General features: G+C 36.9%; 1 protein-coding gene across 8 annotated transcripts in view; it reads left to right on the plus strand.

Moving 5' to 3' along the window:
• brat (brain tumor) overlaps positions 1 to 4,223 on the plus strand; it is a 312,278-nt gene extending 308,055 nt beyond the window's left edge. For all 8 annotated transcript variants that reach the window (XM_068767146.1, XM_068767147.1, XM_068767148.1 and 5 more), the window contains one exon: positions 1,185 to 4,223. In XM_068767146.1, the coding sequence (XP_068623247.1) occupies positions 1,204 to 3,741 (2,538 nt within the window). In that variant the 5' untranslated portion in view covers positions 1,185 to 1,203 and the 3' untranslated portion in view covers positions 3,742 to 4,223. The remainder of the gene's footprint in view (positions 1 to 1,184) is intronic.
• The last annotated feature ends 12,794 nt before the right edge of the window (positions 4,224 to 17,017 follow it).

Here is a 17,017-nt window from a genome sequence, read left to right on the forward strand (position 1 = left end):
AAGCCTCCGTACTATTTCAATATTTATTAAATATATAATTTCTTTTTAAAATTGCCATTTTATATAATCCTTCAAAGAATGATTTTACTCGTAAGTACTTTTGCCTAAATCTATAGAATCATTGCTTGTGGTTATTCGTCAGCTAAACAAAAACAAATTTTATAATCACACTATAAGACGCACTTAAAATTTATAAAATGGCTGTACACAAAAATATTCTTAGCAGACATTCGATTCCTCTCCAATATTGTAACCATACTTGTAAATGTTACTATTCGAGGCATTTTTTTTGGTACTATAAGATGTTATATAATTAAATTAAATGACAATTTATTAATTTAATATTTTACTTGTTACCTCAGGACCATAAAATCATGAAAAATTCTTAAATACCTTTACTGCGTAAGAAATATCCATCTTAAGTTCAATTATAACTACGTTATTTAGAATTTTAACTGAACTAGAACTATAATATATACAGATACGGAATCTCACCTATAACTTATAACGTCGACAAATTTTACAGAAGCCGTCATAATAGTAGCCAAGTACACACTGAGCAGGGCCATTCACCTCTTCTCCCCTAAGATAGCAACTAAACGGGGAACCAAAATAAATAACCACCCCCACCCTAATTCGAATCAACGCGAACTTCCCCTTCGTCGCCCCATCCGTAACCATGGCAACCCCGCCCTCGATGCATCGAACCCCGTAAACATTTCAGACACGCCGTACTGCAGTTTTAAACTCCAGACGGTGTGTTATTGATGTTCATGCCTCTTCCGACTTGTTCAAACTGGTTTTCCAAAGGGCAAGTGCCTTTTTTAAATAACGCGCCTAAGTTTTGTTTATTATACGTCATATATAGACATATAAACATGTTCCTAATATAATCATCATGTATATATTTATTTCATGATTATTGGGAGTGAAAATGTTACTTTTAATTAATTTTTAAACTTTAATGTTCTTTTTATACTTTTGTTTTGTATTAATTATTTCATGTGTTTAAATTTTATATGATATTAAAATTTCACTATTTTTTGTAATATTGAAGGCAAGGATTCTGGACTATTTTTTCCTAACGCAATTCATATAAATAACTTTTCATATAAGTCTATTTTATGTACTCCGTAATTATTTTAACTGTACCCCGTTTTAATTAATCGCGTTTCTTGTTTCAGGGATGCCGGTTTCCTGAAGATGGCCTCGCGCACCCCGTCCCTTGAATCGCTGCCTGGTGCCAACTCTATAGGTTCCCTGGAGCGTGGCTCCTTATCACCCCTGACTTTGAGCGGCTCGTCGCCACCAGCGAGCGACTCCGCCGTATGTGACCTCCGCGAATTCGACGGACTCGACACCACTTGCGCCATCTGCCGGGAGACTTTCGTCGACCCCAAAGTACTCAACTGCTTCCACACATTTTGCCGGGCCTGCCTGGAACGCGAGCAGACACACCCCGACAAGGTTACCTGTGTCACTTGTCGCGTCGACAGCCAGCTGCCTGCAGCAGGAGTCTCCGGACTTCTCACTAACCTCGTCATCGCCGCGGCGGTCGAGCAGGACGCCGACCTCCTTCCCACCGCGAGGCAGACCAACTCACCGTCGGCTCGCTGCACGGGCTGCAAATCCAAGGAATCCGACGCAGTCGCTCGCTGCGTCGACTGCGCCAACTTCTTGTGCCCCAATTGCGTCATGGCACACCAATTCATGCACTGCTTCGAAGGCCACCGTGTCCTTACCTTCACGGACCTCAAGGACGACAAGGGTATGCTCGGATCGACACTAACAACGAGCGGCGATAAGACCGCTTTTTGTCCGAGACATAAAAACGACATTCTCAAATACTTCTGCCGCACGTGCTCGGTGCCCGTGTGCAAGGAATGCACCATCATAGAGCATCCCGCTGCACTACACGACTGCGAGCATCTGTCCGACGCTGGACCCAAACAATTGGAACTCCTACAACAAGCTGTCAACGAAGCGAAGACACGTGCTACCGAAATAAGGCATGTAGTGAAAACAGTGGAACATGCAGCAGGTAAGCTGCAAGTACAATATCATAAAGCTCAGAATGAAATCAACGATACCTTCCAATTCTATCGCTCTATGCTTGAAGAGCGTAAGCAAGAGTTGCTAAAAGAACTCGAAAGCGTATTTTCTACAAAACAAATAGCGCTAACTGTAGTAGGGCAGAAGGCCCAGGAAACTGTCGATAAAATTTATCAAACGTGCGACTTTGTAGAACGGCTGACAAAATGCGCCAACATTGCTGAAATCCTAATGTTCAAAAAACTCTTGGACACTAAATTGCAGTCATTGATGAGCTCGAACCCTGAGCAAAGCGTTCAAACGGCCTGTGAACTCGAATTCGTTTCAAACTACCAGGCAATTCAAGTCGGAGTACGAAACACCTTCGGGTATGTTCGGTCTAGTTCCGAAGCTAACATTGGACCATCGAAACAACCTCCCATTGCGCGTCCCACAAATGGATCATTGCTAAACGGAGGTTCGTCATCTAGCAGCAGCAGCGTTAATGGAAGTTCAGGGAGTCTAAACGGAGTAATTCACCTCCCAACTGGTTTGAACGGTGTTCTGGATCGTCCATATACAAACGGTTTACTTGGACCAACGAGCCAGTCCACGTCACCTTTTGAATCGAACATTATTTCGAAACGATTTAATAGCGCAAACAGCCTGGGGCCGTTTTCTTCTGCTATCGGAGATATGAACCTTAATGGAATTAATCCATACGAGAAGTGGTCGAACGGTGGTTGTGACACATTGTTCCCACCTACCACAACCGACCCCTACTCACTCACACCGGCTACGCACGCCGATCCTATTATCGATTTAACCAACAAACTGATTTCAACTGCTATTTTCCCACCAAAGTCGCAAATTAAACGACAAAAAATGATATATCACTGCAAATTCGGCGAATTCGGCGTCATGGAAGGTCAATTCACTGAACCTAGCGGCGTCGCAGTAAACGCACAAAACGATATCATAGTCGCAGACACGAACAATCATCGCATTCAGATTTTCGACAAAGAAGGTCGATTTAAATTCCAGTTTGGCGAATGTGGGAAACGAGACGGCCAACTTTTATACCCGAACCGGGTCGCCGTGGTTCGCACGTCGGGCGACATAATAGTCACCGAGAGATCACCTACGCATCAAATTCAGATATACAACCAATACGGTCAATTCGTTAGGAAGTTCGGAGCGAACATTCTTCAGCATCCGAGAGGCGTGACGGTCGACAACAAAGGAAGAATCGTTGTCGTCGAATGCAAAGTTATGCGCGTGATAATATTTGATCAAGTCGGAAATGTGCTTCAGAAGTTCGGATGTTCGAAACACCTCGAATTTCCCAACGGTGTGGTGGTCAATGATAAACAAGAAATTTTTATAAGCGACAACCGTGCGCACTGCGTTAAGGTCTTCAACTACGAGGGCATCTACTTGAGACAGATTGGTGGCGAAGGCGTCACCAACTACCCCATCGGCGTGGGCATCAACGCGTCAGGAGAAATCCTGATAGCCGACAACCACAACAACTTTAACTTGACGATATTCACCCAGGACGGCCAGCTGGTTTCGGCCTTGGAGAGTAAGGTGAAACACGCTCAGTGCTTCGACGTGGCGCTTATGGATGACGGTTCAGTTGTGCTCGCCAGTAAGGATTACCGGCTGTACATCTATCGTTATGTTCAAGTGCCACCGATAGGCATGTGAGCTACCCGTCCGAACCACAGGAGATCTTACTGACCGAAAAGAAAACCGAAATCCCGCGGGCGCAACCGCCGGCCGACCCGTAACTGATACGAACAGTTCTGATCACGTGTGTCAATTCTGTGTTAGGTGAAGTGACGTTCCCAGTGTTGTGTATGGAACTTGTATCTCCTCTGTAAGTGCGCGTGTTGCAGCTGCCTCGATGTGATCAATCTAATGATGGGAGTCCACTAATCTATTCGGCGTAAGATCTCCTTACGCATTATTAATAAACGAAACTGTAATCGGATTATTTATAGTATTTGACATTGTTATTTGAGTACCTATTTGGAAGAAAGAGATTATTCCGTTGGTTCGATGAAGACACGCGAGAGGTTCTCAACCCTTATCATTTTTGATCTATTGAATAATATTTTTCATATCCCACGTCGTTAAATTAGGGATGAATATTAAGGGCATTTGTATTATTTAGCCCATTTGTTGGACCAATATTTTAACTATTAATACTTAAAAATTGTTAGACGTTAAGCGTGTGATTTATCGAATAAGAGAGCATCGAGCGGTATTGTTGTTAGTTGTAAGGTTCTCCGGCACAGCGGCACTTCCTGTTTTTAATTAGCACTTATTCTGTGTCGACGGAAATATGAATACGGAACTAAATAAGAAGTTGTTACATTATTATTAGGTAAGTGTTAAATTGATTGAGCTGATATGGACAATCTTTAGTTACTACCCCTTTATAATGTAGTTACAAAAATTCTAGGGAAATGTGATGTTAGGGGTTTTATCAATGACAAAGTTGACTACGGTGTTTCTTAACAGAGCGCGTCGGCGGGTTCCGGCGCGAGCCCGCCGACCTGGTGACGCTTTGCAACCAAATCAAAAGCAGCATCACAAGGTGGCGCGAGTACTCGAAAATGTTTTCACAGTTTCAAAATTTTCGCCGCTCTCTGACTTTACCTCGAGTATTGCAAGCAGTTTTGATTACTTTACGACTTTACTCGGGTTCTGTTTATATTTTGATAATGGATCGATTTGGATGACAGCTTCTTGAATTCTGACAGATGACGTCATTACCGCCTAGTCACTGAGAGCCCACGGACCCGTAAATTCCTGTCTTGTTGTTTTTTTTTTATTTTTTTTAACAAATAACATTTGGTTGATAATAATATTATTATTTGATGATTCTATAGCGACTGGACACGGTAGTAACTAGAAGAGCACTTAGAAAATGTTCGTCTCGCTAGATTTTTTTTTTTTTAATTTTAATTTCATGATAATTTTGCTGAGATTTTAGCAGATGTAGCGAAGCACCTGAACGCGATTGTAGTTGTTCGCTTTTACTTACTGGAGTATTATAGCTTACTCGATATACAAAATAATTATACAATTTGTTATTCTGCTAAGATATTTTTATACGGAAACAACATTATTTTTGTAGTGGTAGTATTGTACGGTGCATGAGTAACGTTTATTTTCTTTGTATTTTATGAATATTACGCTATTACTATTTTTTTTATTACATTACCGTGTGTTTGAGTGTGTTAGAAGAATTATTTTAGTTTGATTTTCTTTAGTTATTTTCTTAGTTGATAATGTGTTTTTTTAGTATGTTTATCGCTGAATCTACTACGTATAGTAATGATCTGATGCGACCCCGGACGAGTGGATCGGCGGTCCTTGTGTTAGTATTCGATCTGCATTACTTAATGGTCTAGGTACGCTTTCAGTTCGGTTCAGTTCGGTGATATTCCTGCGTCATGATCCGTCTCGTCTCGATGCGTTTCGTTCGCGGCGTAATGTTTGTACATTGAAGTCACGTCTACAGATGGTCGCAGCCGTGTGCACTGTTCCTGTCCGCGCAACCACAATACCTGTTTGACATGTGCCATAAAACCATGTTGTGATTTAATAAGTGATATTTAGTGTTGTTTGTAAATATGTACCATACTCTACTGACTTATACATAATCATAGGTTTATCTGAACGGTTTTATCGATTTCGCTGATAGCATCTTTATTATTTCTTTTTTAGTGCAAGATTCATAGTTTGTTAATTAGTTGAGATTAAACGATGTTGAAGTTTTTGTATCGGTTACGAGAGAATTTAAATATTTCACCGCTTAGGCGAGATGTCGCAACCGGCTTGCACTAACCGCAGAATATCCGAGAGCAATCGATTTCTTGTTTATTTCGTAACGCTTCTAGCATATGCATTCCACAGTGTATTCACCCTGTCCATCATCTAGACGTGCCTTCGATCGCGTAGCCAAATACCTTCGCCTCCCGGCGACGTCCATTAGATTAGGTGAAGTAGAATAGTGTTTCCAATCTCTAGAGTCCAAATTTCAGTGATTCATCACCAATGATTTTATATATAGACTGCCCTGTTCCTAATAAATTGTAACATTAACTAAGATCGGATTTATATGTTGTATTTCACTTAATCTACTGTGATACTCTTGAATATTGATTATCTAAAATTTGGAGTTAGCGGTTACAGGACGGTCGGTTTTGTGAATCGAATTATGTGTATTGTAACAAGATATCCGGTATATTCTTACAGGTGATTCGATTCTTTGTATTGACCGCAGCTTTATATTCAGGAGTCGAGATAGTTTAGAAATGAGTTCACGGAGATTCCATAGCTCGTGAATCACAACGAAGACTGAGCAGCAACACGCTTCAGTTGCATTTAGTTAGTCCACGTCTTTGTTGCCGTTGCCAGCTATGAAATCTTTTACGCAAAGGCTTGAACCTCATTGAGACCCTTTCAACGTATTATTATTATATTAAGTATAGAGTAGTGAAACGAAATTTTTTTACAATAAGTTTTTGCAAATTATGACAACTGCACACTTAATGATGTAACGTAATTTCGCAATTTAGATTTTCTTTCAACTTCAAATGAATTTATTTCATTAACCGAAATTGGTCGTTTGTGTTTCGTTATTAAAGATGATTAAATTCGATTTTTTTTTATTGTTTATTAACTTTATGTTTTTGCATAATACAGTGAATACAATATTCTTTTTTATACGGGAACCGTTTCATTCTTAAAATTGCATTTCTGAAGCTTGAGGACTGATTAAAATTGAAACAATGTTTTTCTCTTTAAATATATTTTGTCGATGTTTGTTGTTATAATTATTATATTTTTTTAATTATTTGTATAAACAATTGTTCTTTAAATTAATGTACATCGTTTTGTTTTGAATTATTTTTGTTGTATAATTGCTTTTTTTATAATAATACCAGTTCATTGCAGTTTTATAGTGTGTTTTATTTATTTTTTTGGTTTTTCATTTATTTTGCCCGAGTAGTGCTTTTGGTAGATTTACCTACTTCGGTCCACATTATTTTAGACATCCTAAACTAATGTGCGACTGACGTACGTTGCTGTTTGTGTCAAATGATCCCTGCTCCATTATTGTACTAGAGAACAGTCCGTGCCTTATGAAATTAAAAAACTTTGGGTAAATAAGTAATTTAGAGAGACATTTTAATATCCATTTGCTTCAGCTTAATAGTGCTTAGACTCGTAATTTTGCTTACAAAGATTATTTGACACAAACACGCACAACGCTGTGGTGATAGGCCCTGTGAGTGTGCGTATATATTTTGAATTTATATGTGTGAGCATTTTTGATAAGAATTCATTTGAAACAGTTGGTATTGGGGAACAAATGTTGGAAAGTTTCGTAAGTATTGCTTTAGCATTAAGTATCGTTACACAACCCGTAGTACCACACCCTACACCCGAATCCTTTCACAAAATGATTCGACACAGTACTGAAAACAACACTTGCAGCACTGATTTTCAGCATGTTGAAATTGCGCACGAACCTAGCTGTAATCCGGCCTGTAACGGGTCCAGTGACTGATGAATCTCAGAAGAGTAGGCGGTAATTCTCAATATTCTCTCTACTTTGAAGTACATATTCTTATGAGTATAGGCTATAAACTTCGTATTAAGGTCCTACTTTATTCTAAAGTAATAAGTAACATTTGATCCCGATTAAGCTTTACAATGGTAACATAGCTGATAATTACAAGGATCGATGGGATCCTGTTTCCCTTTACCTCCAGCAGCTCAGCTTACAAGGATATCGAACGAGGCGCTAACCAAAAATCCACTATTTCCAAGTCAATTACTATAGGGAACATTTTTACTACTAGCACCTATTACTAACGTAAGCTCCATTAGGCTTACGGATATTGTTCATAATTTTATACTCAACTGTTTTTCCTAAGACTATAATAAGGGTTCAGTACATATTTTGTTTTAATCAATATCAAAAATAAAACTACCCATTTAAGGTATAGGCCATTCATATCTATTACGTTTACAAAACAATCTGCTGTCTCAATCTTCACCGTCTGTTAACTTGTCTATATTGTGATACTCATGGGAATTCGCGTTGCCTAATGTTAAATTGTGAAGTGTACAAGAATCTCCATCATCACAATAAATGAAATCATTTAAAGAATATTGTCCCATATTTGGGTGGTCTTCGATGATCATTGATGAAATTTCAAAGCTTTCGTCTAGACAAACATCATGAATTAGCATCTCATTCGCAAAATTCCAATAAAATTATTCCCAGGAAGTGTTTAGAAAAGAAATATGAATGTAAATACATTAGATTAACAATGTTAGTAGTATTAGCAACTAGTACATAAGGTATGCCGGAGAGTGTGAACGTTGGTAAAGGTTGAAATTACTTGAGCAGTTGCGCATTATGTAAAGCGAAAGAGTGTGTATTTTTATAATGAAAATTTCGAGTTGAATGATCTTAAGTGATAAATTTCTAAAGTGTTGATTAGACGTGAGGTTATATTGTTGAAACTAGACGTGGAAGCTGCTGGAATGAGGAACCGGCTCCCCGTTATATCCCACGGAACTGAGTCCGAATTCCACGGCTATAGGGAAGACGTTTAAGGATTTACATTAATCTTATGGATAATCTTAAATATTGTTTGAAGTCGGATACTTTCATGACAGTTAATAAATTCACCTGTTAATGTATTCATCAAGGTAGGTAATATTGTAACGATGTTAGCTTGTGAGATTGTATGTGGTTGACGATTGATCATTTATATTATATCGTATTGTAGTACTTCGTTAAATTTGATAGAAATAACGGTAACATTGATTATGCGAAGATTGTAAATATGATTGTGTCGCTTCTGTGTTAGTTTTATCGAGACGGCTGCTCTGTTTGAGTCCTCGACACTCCTAGGTATCGTCGTCTGGAGATAATAGAGGTTTCGCCACTACTTACTCTTGCGTCCTTTCGGACGCCTTGTTTATGGCGAAGCACTAAGGAGTGTCTCCGTAAATCTGCCGCAAACGAGATCAATTGCTCAGGAATTGTATTGATTTATGTCATATTGTATTTTGAATAATTTATGATATTTTGATTATCGCTTTTACAGAACTATATGGAGAGAGCGACGTTTGTATCATTGTTAAATTTAATTGATTCGCTAACTGAAAGGATTTAGTGAACATTGCACAGAACGTTGGTATTTCACTTGATTTTTTGAAATATTTTTCTTAAGCGATACGATAATTATTACCGCATTCGACTGAGGTTGAGTCTGAAGCGAGTTTCCAAATTCGTGTAGAGCAGAGCCGGGACCTCGGGCTCTACACAAATTGTCAACGCGGCGATTGTTAAAGTTAAGGTGAGAAATAAAGCACATATGAGCACAAACCATCCATCCTCAAAGATTACGCTGTATGTTTTAAATTTAAATCACGTTTGAATTTATGATACATTTTATTGTAAAAAAAAAATATTTTACTATCGCTTATGTTAGTTGAGACGTTTGCAAATAATAGTATTTATTTTTTCCAATGACGATAATTTTCTAATGACGATGTTTTTGGAGTTCTTAAGGTGTTTTATATGATACGGATTCTACTTTAATATTAAATTTAGATGTAACGATACGACTTACGAAGGATATGCGTTCATTTGATCTTTTATAATGTATTATTGCAGTTTGTAGTTGGTGCGCTGTACACCTGCTGGACAGGCGCGTGCATTGGGCCGCTGACGTTGTTCTCGTGTCCCCGCGAACAGAGATAGAGATAATGAACGAAGCTCGGCAGGCGTACAGTCCACCGTTAGACTTACAAGTTTAATTTCTTAACGTGTGCTAGGTATTCGATGTATGTGTAAATCGTAAGGTGTGTGATTTTAAGTTAAACGTAACGTTATACGCGCGGAAAGGTTCCAAATGCAGTTGCGTAGAAGGTGTAGCTAATGACATATCAAAGTAAAGTTTCTAATTATTAAAAGAATGGGTCTGACGGAATCGAGCGGGAATGGTTAGTGATGTTGATACGAAATTGTATTTTGCGTTAAGCCAACACGACAATATTTGATACAGTTCGGAGTATACATGTTGAAATGATAAAAAGATTTAATAGTAGAATAGTTTCTTCATTGGGACGTGACATATCATCCACTTAGTGGTGTCATTGAGGAAATAGTTTAAATTGATAGAGCAAATTTGAGAGTTTGTGTTGGTGTTTAGGCGTCGCGGTAGGGAATGTCGGAGCGGTCGGGGATTTGGAATCTTTCTTATCTGAGCTAGTCGCCGGTGAATTCGCTTTTAGATAATGAAATGTTATAACGTTTATGCACTTAAGGTATTACCTAACTTAGTCGTACGACGCTTGAGATGTCCACACACAAATCGATTTTACACTCTTAAGTAATGTCATCCTGCCAGTTATAAAAACACAATGCTTATGAAGAAATAAATTTTAATTATATCCTACTTAGTGTACGGAGTAGTGTGTATTTTTAGAAATCGCGTTGTGTATTTTAGACTAGTCGATAAGGCACACCTTGAGCTTCGGACAGTCACCACGGATATTTTTTACGGGATATTAACGTTATATATTAGCTCTGTTCCCAAAGCTCTCCTCTGATGTAATCCTAGGTTAAGGCGGTTTCCGCACTCGAGTGCAGTATCTTGACTTCCACCTGGTCCTGTCACGGCGCCCGCAGCCGCGCGGGGCTCTGTGAGAACCGCTCGTCGGTGATTCAGGCCATTAGAGATTAATGAAGTTAATACAGTGTATAATTCAGTAATATAACTATATGAGATACTGAAACACCATATTGTGCCGTGGCCTTAAATTTGAAGGACTATTTTAATCCTTTTATAAAATAATGAGATAAAGAAATGAAAACTCTTTTCAATTTGTACAGACTTACCGAGTGTTCAGCGCGCAGTGCGCGGACGCGTGTAAGTTGTAATTACCGTTAGCTCGTACCTTGTACCCGTACCTAGGCTAGATGTTACCGTAGAGGTCTGTGTAGATTGCTTTAACTATCCTATCCTCGTATGTAATTGTTGGTTAAAATTTCAATTCGTGCATATCCCCTACAGATTTGATATTGTTACCTGACATTACATTAGTTAATTCTGAGACTGTTCAAATTGTACTCTATCGAGTTTTCTCTAAGGGAAAGGGCTATTTTAGCAGATATTTTTGATACAATGTGGGTAATCGAAGGGAAACGATGTCGATTTGTTGACGAGCGCGGACGGAGCCGGCGCTCTCGGGTCCCGGCGTCCACAAGTCGACGGGCGCGTTACTTCACAGCTCTACTCGAGTGGCGTGGGTACATTAAATGTTAATGTAACGAAAAAAAGACAACGTTGTTTATGAGATGCGGTGGTTTTCGCTGATAACTTGTTGGTTTTCATATATTCGTAATATTTCCTTTATTTTTTGTACTCTTTAGTGTTAAGGTTAATATAAAAACTATTCAATGTTGATTACTCTAAAAACGAATGATCTATGCGTTAAGGATTGTGTAAATTAGTTTCCCTGAGGACCTTATTAGCGAGCAGAAGCCTTTTCCTTAGACTGTTTTCCTTCTCCCGTGTACGTTTTCCTGACGTACTGTACCGACGATCCTGGCAACCGAGAGGATTCCAAGTTCGCCAGGACACCGTCGCCTTACAGTACTTTAACTTTTTGTAACCTTAACATAGATCTAGTACTTTCCCAATAAACAATTAACGGAATAACCTCACCGCAGTTGAGTTAGTTTTGGCCTAGCAATGGTTTAAGGTATAACATAAGATTCATCATTTCTTACTTAGTGTTACGACTCAATTTTAAGACTGATCACAGAAAAAAAATCGTAAAAAAATAAAAAAAAATCCTGAACAATTGTTTTCATTGGTTATCTAGGTAGATACTGTCCTTCCGCTTTTTAAAGCTCGGCGTGACAAATCTAGATTTCGGATAGTGTTAAGTGATTTTTTTGATAGCCAAATTGTGAGGGTCAAAATCTTGGTTTGTCAGGTGGAGCTGGTCGTATCAAAATTATCGATGTTCATCTCCTGTCGGCACTTGTCTAACTACTTGAAGGATGATATTAGATCGACGTAAGTTTGGTGAACCGACCGTGGTGATGTTAACTGAACGTTGAAATTGATTGGAAAATTAAAAGAAAAAAAAAACTTGAAAAGATAATACTATTTGTTGCCAAAGTGTTATTAGGGATAATCGTCTAGTTTATAAAATCGGTTGTCACATGCATAATTAAGTTGTTCTTGGATGAGGTTCGAGATTAAGGAAAGAAGTTGAAGAATATTTCCAATGATATATTTTTTCATAATGAAACTTGATTGCTAATTGGTACTTAAGGTTTATATCTGTGTAGGATTTTAAATTTAACGTGTGCTAATGAATCGTTTCCACGATTGTGTCAATTGGTTTCCTGGCTCGCGGCGAACAGCCGGACGAATCGTGGCGAACGATCTAGTTGTTTAGTGTTCATGTTACATTAGATTGTAATCGACAGTTCTGACGACCTACCAACGGTAAAGTCCCACACGTTTCTGCCTGAATGCACACCTCGTCTTCTTCAGTCTCCACTCCCACTTCACCTTCAGCCACGTCGCCAGCTCGACTTTTGTTGTTGAAATCTAATTTATTGGTAATTTATTTAATCATAGTGTATTACGACGCTAGTCAGTGAAGTTTCGTATTAGGTTAGTCCTAAGTTTCTTTTTAGTTTCATGAGTTTAGTTTGACGCGGCTAACTACTTCGTGCTATTTTATTAGGTTATTATTTAATTCTGTTTTCTCGAAGTTCTACATCGCTTCTTTCTCTAGTCACAACTTTCGACGCTGTTATGTGTCCGTATGTTTTTCCTTTGGATATTTATTGAACGTGTTCGCTCGAGCTATCTCTTGTGTTATGTTTCTGAAGCATATTTGTCCGATGTAATTTATTGTAGCGTCATCTGAGACAGGGTCTCGCATTTCTTTAAGGACTGACGTGTGTCTTTTTTATAGCGCATATTTTTTGTCACTCCTTTTCATTTGTATGATTATTACTTTTGTCATACATGGCTTTATGTTTTGGTCGATTAAATACTTTTCTTACTTATGAAATGCATTCATTTTGATTCGATGTTTTAACATTTATTTTTTCTTCCATTTCGGTTTGTTTTATTTTTCTTTTAAAGAATATATAAGTGCGTTTTATTTTTAATACGTGCTCATAGTGCAGGATGAGCTGCCAGTTTGATGATATCGTGAATGTATTTATTCGGTCTGTCATTATCTTTTCGAATGTAGTTCGTTGTTTAAATTCGATTTTGGAATTGGTTTTCTTTTTTCAATTTCATCGTGAACATTCCAGTTTTGAAGGTTTGATATTTCTTAACATTGTTATCGGTTTCTTTGTTTAGCAGTTTTCGCGACGTGTGGGTTGAATCTATTTTTAAGTACTTCAGGCTCCCGGCGCATAATTTTTGTGTAATTGCGAATCTATCGGACGCGGTAAATACTCAAGCATACATACTTGTTATTCAGGTCTTAGTTAAGTTAGCGTGTAAGGATTGATAAATAATATCTGATGATAAATTTACTTGTATGTTGTATTAAAATGATGAACACGAAATAAAGAAAGTGGTTTGAAACGTTCGTTTGATTTGAATCCCTTGCGCTTTAAATGATCCATCGACATTAACATCATATCATTTTTATATAAATGCAAAATGTCTAAAGGCATTAATTTACTATTAAAAATCTTGAAACACACTAAAGAGAATTCAAACTACAAATTCACGAAAGAACAAATAGGTTTTAAAAACAAAAGTTATTAAGATGACTAATAGATTTCCCAAAGTTTCGAAATTGAATAAAAAACTTAAACAAATCTGAAGCAGTAATTTATTTACAATGGTGTGATATATTTCACTAGTAAATTCATTTAAACTAAACGTATATAGAATCTACTAAAAAAATATTCTTAACATAAATAAAAAATACCTTCGGTATCGGATAGTTATACCTGGGACAAACAATTCAACTTGGTAAGTAAAACTTTGAGAAAAATATCAATCGTCGTATCCTACTCGGCGGAGCAGTGTTCCGGAAACCTCGACACATCTTCTCACCCAATAACTACGACCAATGTGTGCTTAGAGTGATAACTTACTGCCTTGAAACGCAGCCTTCCACTCTGATCTTCATTGCTAAAAGCTCACAGGCGTTCAACGAGCCATGGAAAAGGCTATGCTCAGGATTTCTCTACAAGATCAAGTAAGGTCGTCGGAGAAGCCGGATGCAAGCCACTTCTAACCGATGCTATTGAAAATTATTGAAGGTCTATGTACAGCAATGGAACTTTTATATCTAAAATGATGATGACGATCCAAAGATGTCTACTAAACTATATTGAAAATAAACATTCGAAAAAACGAATGCCTCTTTAAGCTACTTACCATTTTCATTTCAAAATAAGCAGTCACTGCCATGATTTCTAGAACAAACTTAAAATGATATTTCAAAATAAATACTATCAGAAATTGAAAACAGCGCCATCTAACGCATGCACTAGAACCTGCCTTGAATGATACATTCACCAAGAAGTTAAGGAATCAAATACTATGCCCATAGATATATTTATTATAATTCTTATACACATATATTACACACATTTTTATTACATTACATTCTTATATTACACATGAAAAAATATAAAACTTAGTTAAAATTATAACGCTAACAGCAAAACATAATGTACAACGTTTACATTAGTTTCATACAAGGTCGTATAAACTTAAAAATATTTGCCTCTAGTATGCGTACCACCAGTTACGAATATGCCAGCCTTTAACAGAACGTGAATAATCATTTATTCATAAAAAAATAATAAAAGGCTTTATAAATATGACTCAAAAACCAAATAATCGTTCTTAAATTAAATCTAAAGTGGCTTGACTACGAGAAGCCGTTTCGGTAAAAAAAGTTATGTATTTTCATTAAACCTTTAAATTAATTTGGAAAGTAAATAATTATAATAGTTATATAAGGTATCCCATATATAATGCAAATCCTGAAGTCCACAGTACAGCTCTCAAGCGCTTTAAAAAAAAATTCTATCTCAAAAATATAAAGTTTCGCTGTCGTATATTAATTGTATTTACCGTGTTTTTTTGAAGTAATCTAATTCCTTATAGACTTTCTTAACAGAGATGTAGGATTGCAACTATTTTCAAAAAAATGTAAACTTTTAATTATAAAATGCATGTAATTTGTAAAAAAATTACTTGAATAGCTTGAAGGCCTTTGCTAAAAAGAATATATTTTCTCGAGTGCCAAATTCTTTTTAAAGTTGGACATAAATATTTTGGAGCGCTTGATAGTAGTTAGACACTCCTGGATTATCTATTCATTACGGGACATCCTGTTTATTTAATGTGCAATGTTAGAAGCATTGGAATACTAATAAAAGACAAGTGCAATGCAAGTAGCATCGACGAATGGGATTCCTGTTCGCTGCAACTCTTCGAGGGGGCGCCAAGTAGCTACTAATTGAACGCAACTTGTACAACTCTCTATTCAACACGACTGTACCTTCTTGCAAAAGCTACAGAATTATCACGCAATAAATTTAGCTGACGTAATCCACTGGATAGAAGAATTGAAGGGGCAATTGTCAGAACGGATAGCCGCTGGGACATTAAGATTCTGAAACAGGGACCGAGGACTTTATTAAGGTTGGAAAACCCTGGTCGTTAATGGGTCCTACTAAAAATGTATGGATGAGACCTGTGTCCATACATAACCCACAAAAGACATTCTACAGCTAAAATGATGATGATGAAATTTAAAAGCTTATACAAACAAGTAGTAAAATATCTTCCTACCTTGTAAAGATTTTTTAAATAATAATATAGTTGTTGCTTGGGAATCATTTGTTGAACTACAATATTAAGAATATTTGCCAAAATATTAAAAAAAAAACTTAGTTCCATTTGATGTGGTTTCTTCTCATATGAGCACGCTGTTAAACTTATAAGTTTTAAGTTGAAAGATGAAATTATAAGGGGCATTATAGTTTTTATCAAATTGTTTATTTAAAATTAAATTAAAATCATTGTTTTATAAAATTACAAATATTCATTAAACATTAGCAGCATTACCCTAGTAGAATGCCTGCGAGATGTAACCGTGGCTCAAGGGCTTGATTCCAAGGAAATAGCATCTTCTTATTTAATGGAATCAGGCGTTATTTTGCGGAAGTCCATCCTAAAATTTTATAAAAATCAGATATTGCTGAAAACAAGAATTCGAACAGTTTCCACCACCAATCGGAGCTAACGTAACAGTTTAGGCAATTAAGGTAAACAAAAATTTGTTATAAAAGTAGCCTCGACAGATGTTGACATGTTTGAACTATCAATAACTAATTCAAAACTTAATAAGAAAAAAAGTTACTTAAAACATAGTGTTGGTTGTCATGAGTTCCGATATAGAACAATGTTAGATCTATTTTCCGTAAAGTAAAACTTGACACTTTTGCAACAGGATTTCGAGCGACGTAGAATCACGTGAAAAACATGAATTTTTAAAATTATCGCCACTAAAACTCATCTAGTCATTCATTTATCGACTTTCCAAATACAAGCCTCACAAGAAAATGTAATATTTATCTAAAAACTTTATGTATATTGATTGCTCTGAAATATGTAACATTCATTAATATTTTCTATTAAAATACGACTGGCGAGTAAATTCTGGTAGCACAAAGTCTGCAAGGACAGATTTTAAACAATAATCAATTTTATCAATATCTAAGCCCGTATTTATACGGAAGTAAATAAAAACTTGTTTCTGTTGAATATCCCTTTTTGACGCACCGCTGACGATGATGTAATGTTGCTCCTACATTTATATTTTATTTCTGATACCATAGGCTTTCAGATAGGTTGTACCATACATT

This window comes from Battus philenor, unplaced genomic scaffold (genome assembly GCF_028537555.1).
Source record: "Battus philenor isolate CCGP_79_NKW_IND1 unplaced genomic scaffold, ilBatPhil1.0.hap1 SCAF_22, whole genome shotgun sequence".
In the NCBI taxonomy this organism is placed as follows: Eukaryota; Metazoa; Arthropoda; class Insecta; order Lepidoptera; family Papilionidae; genus Battus; species Battus philenor.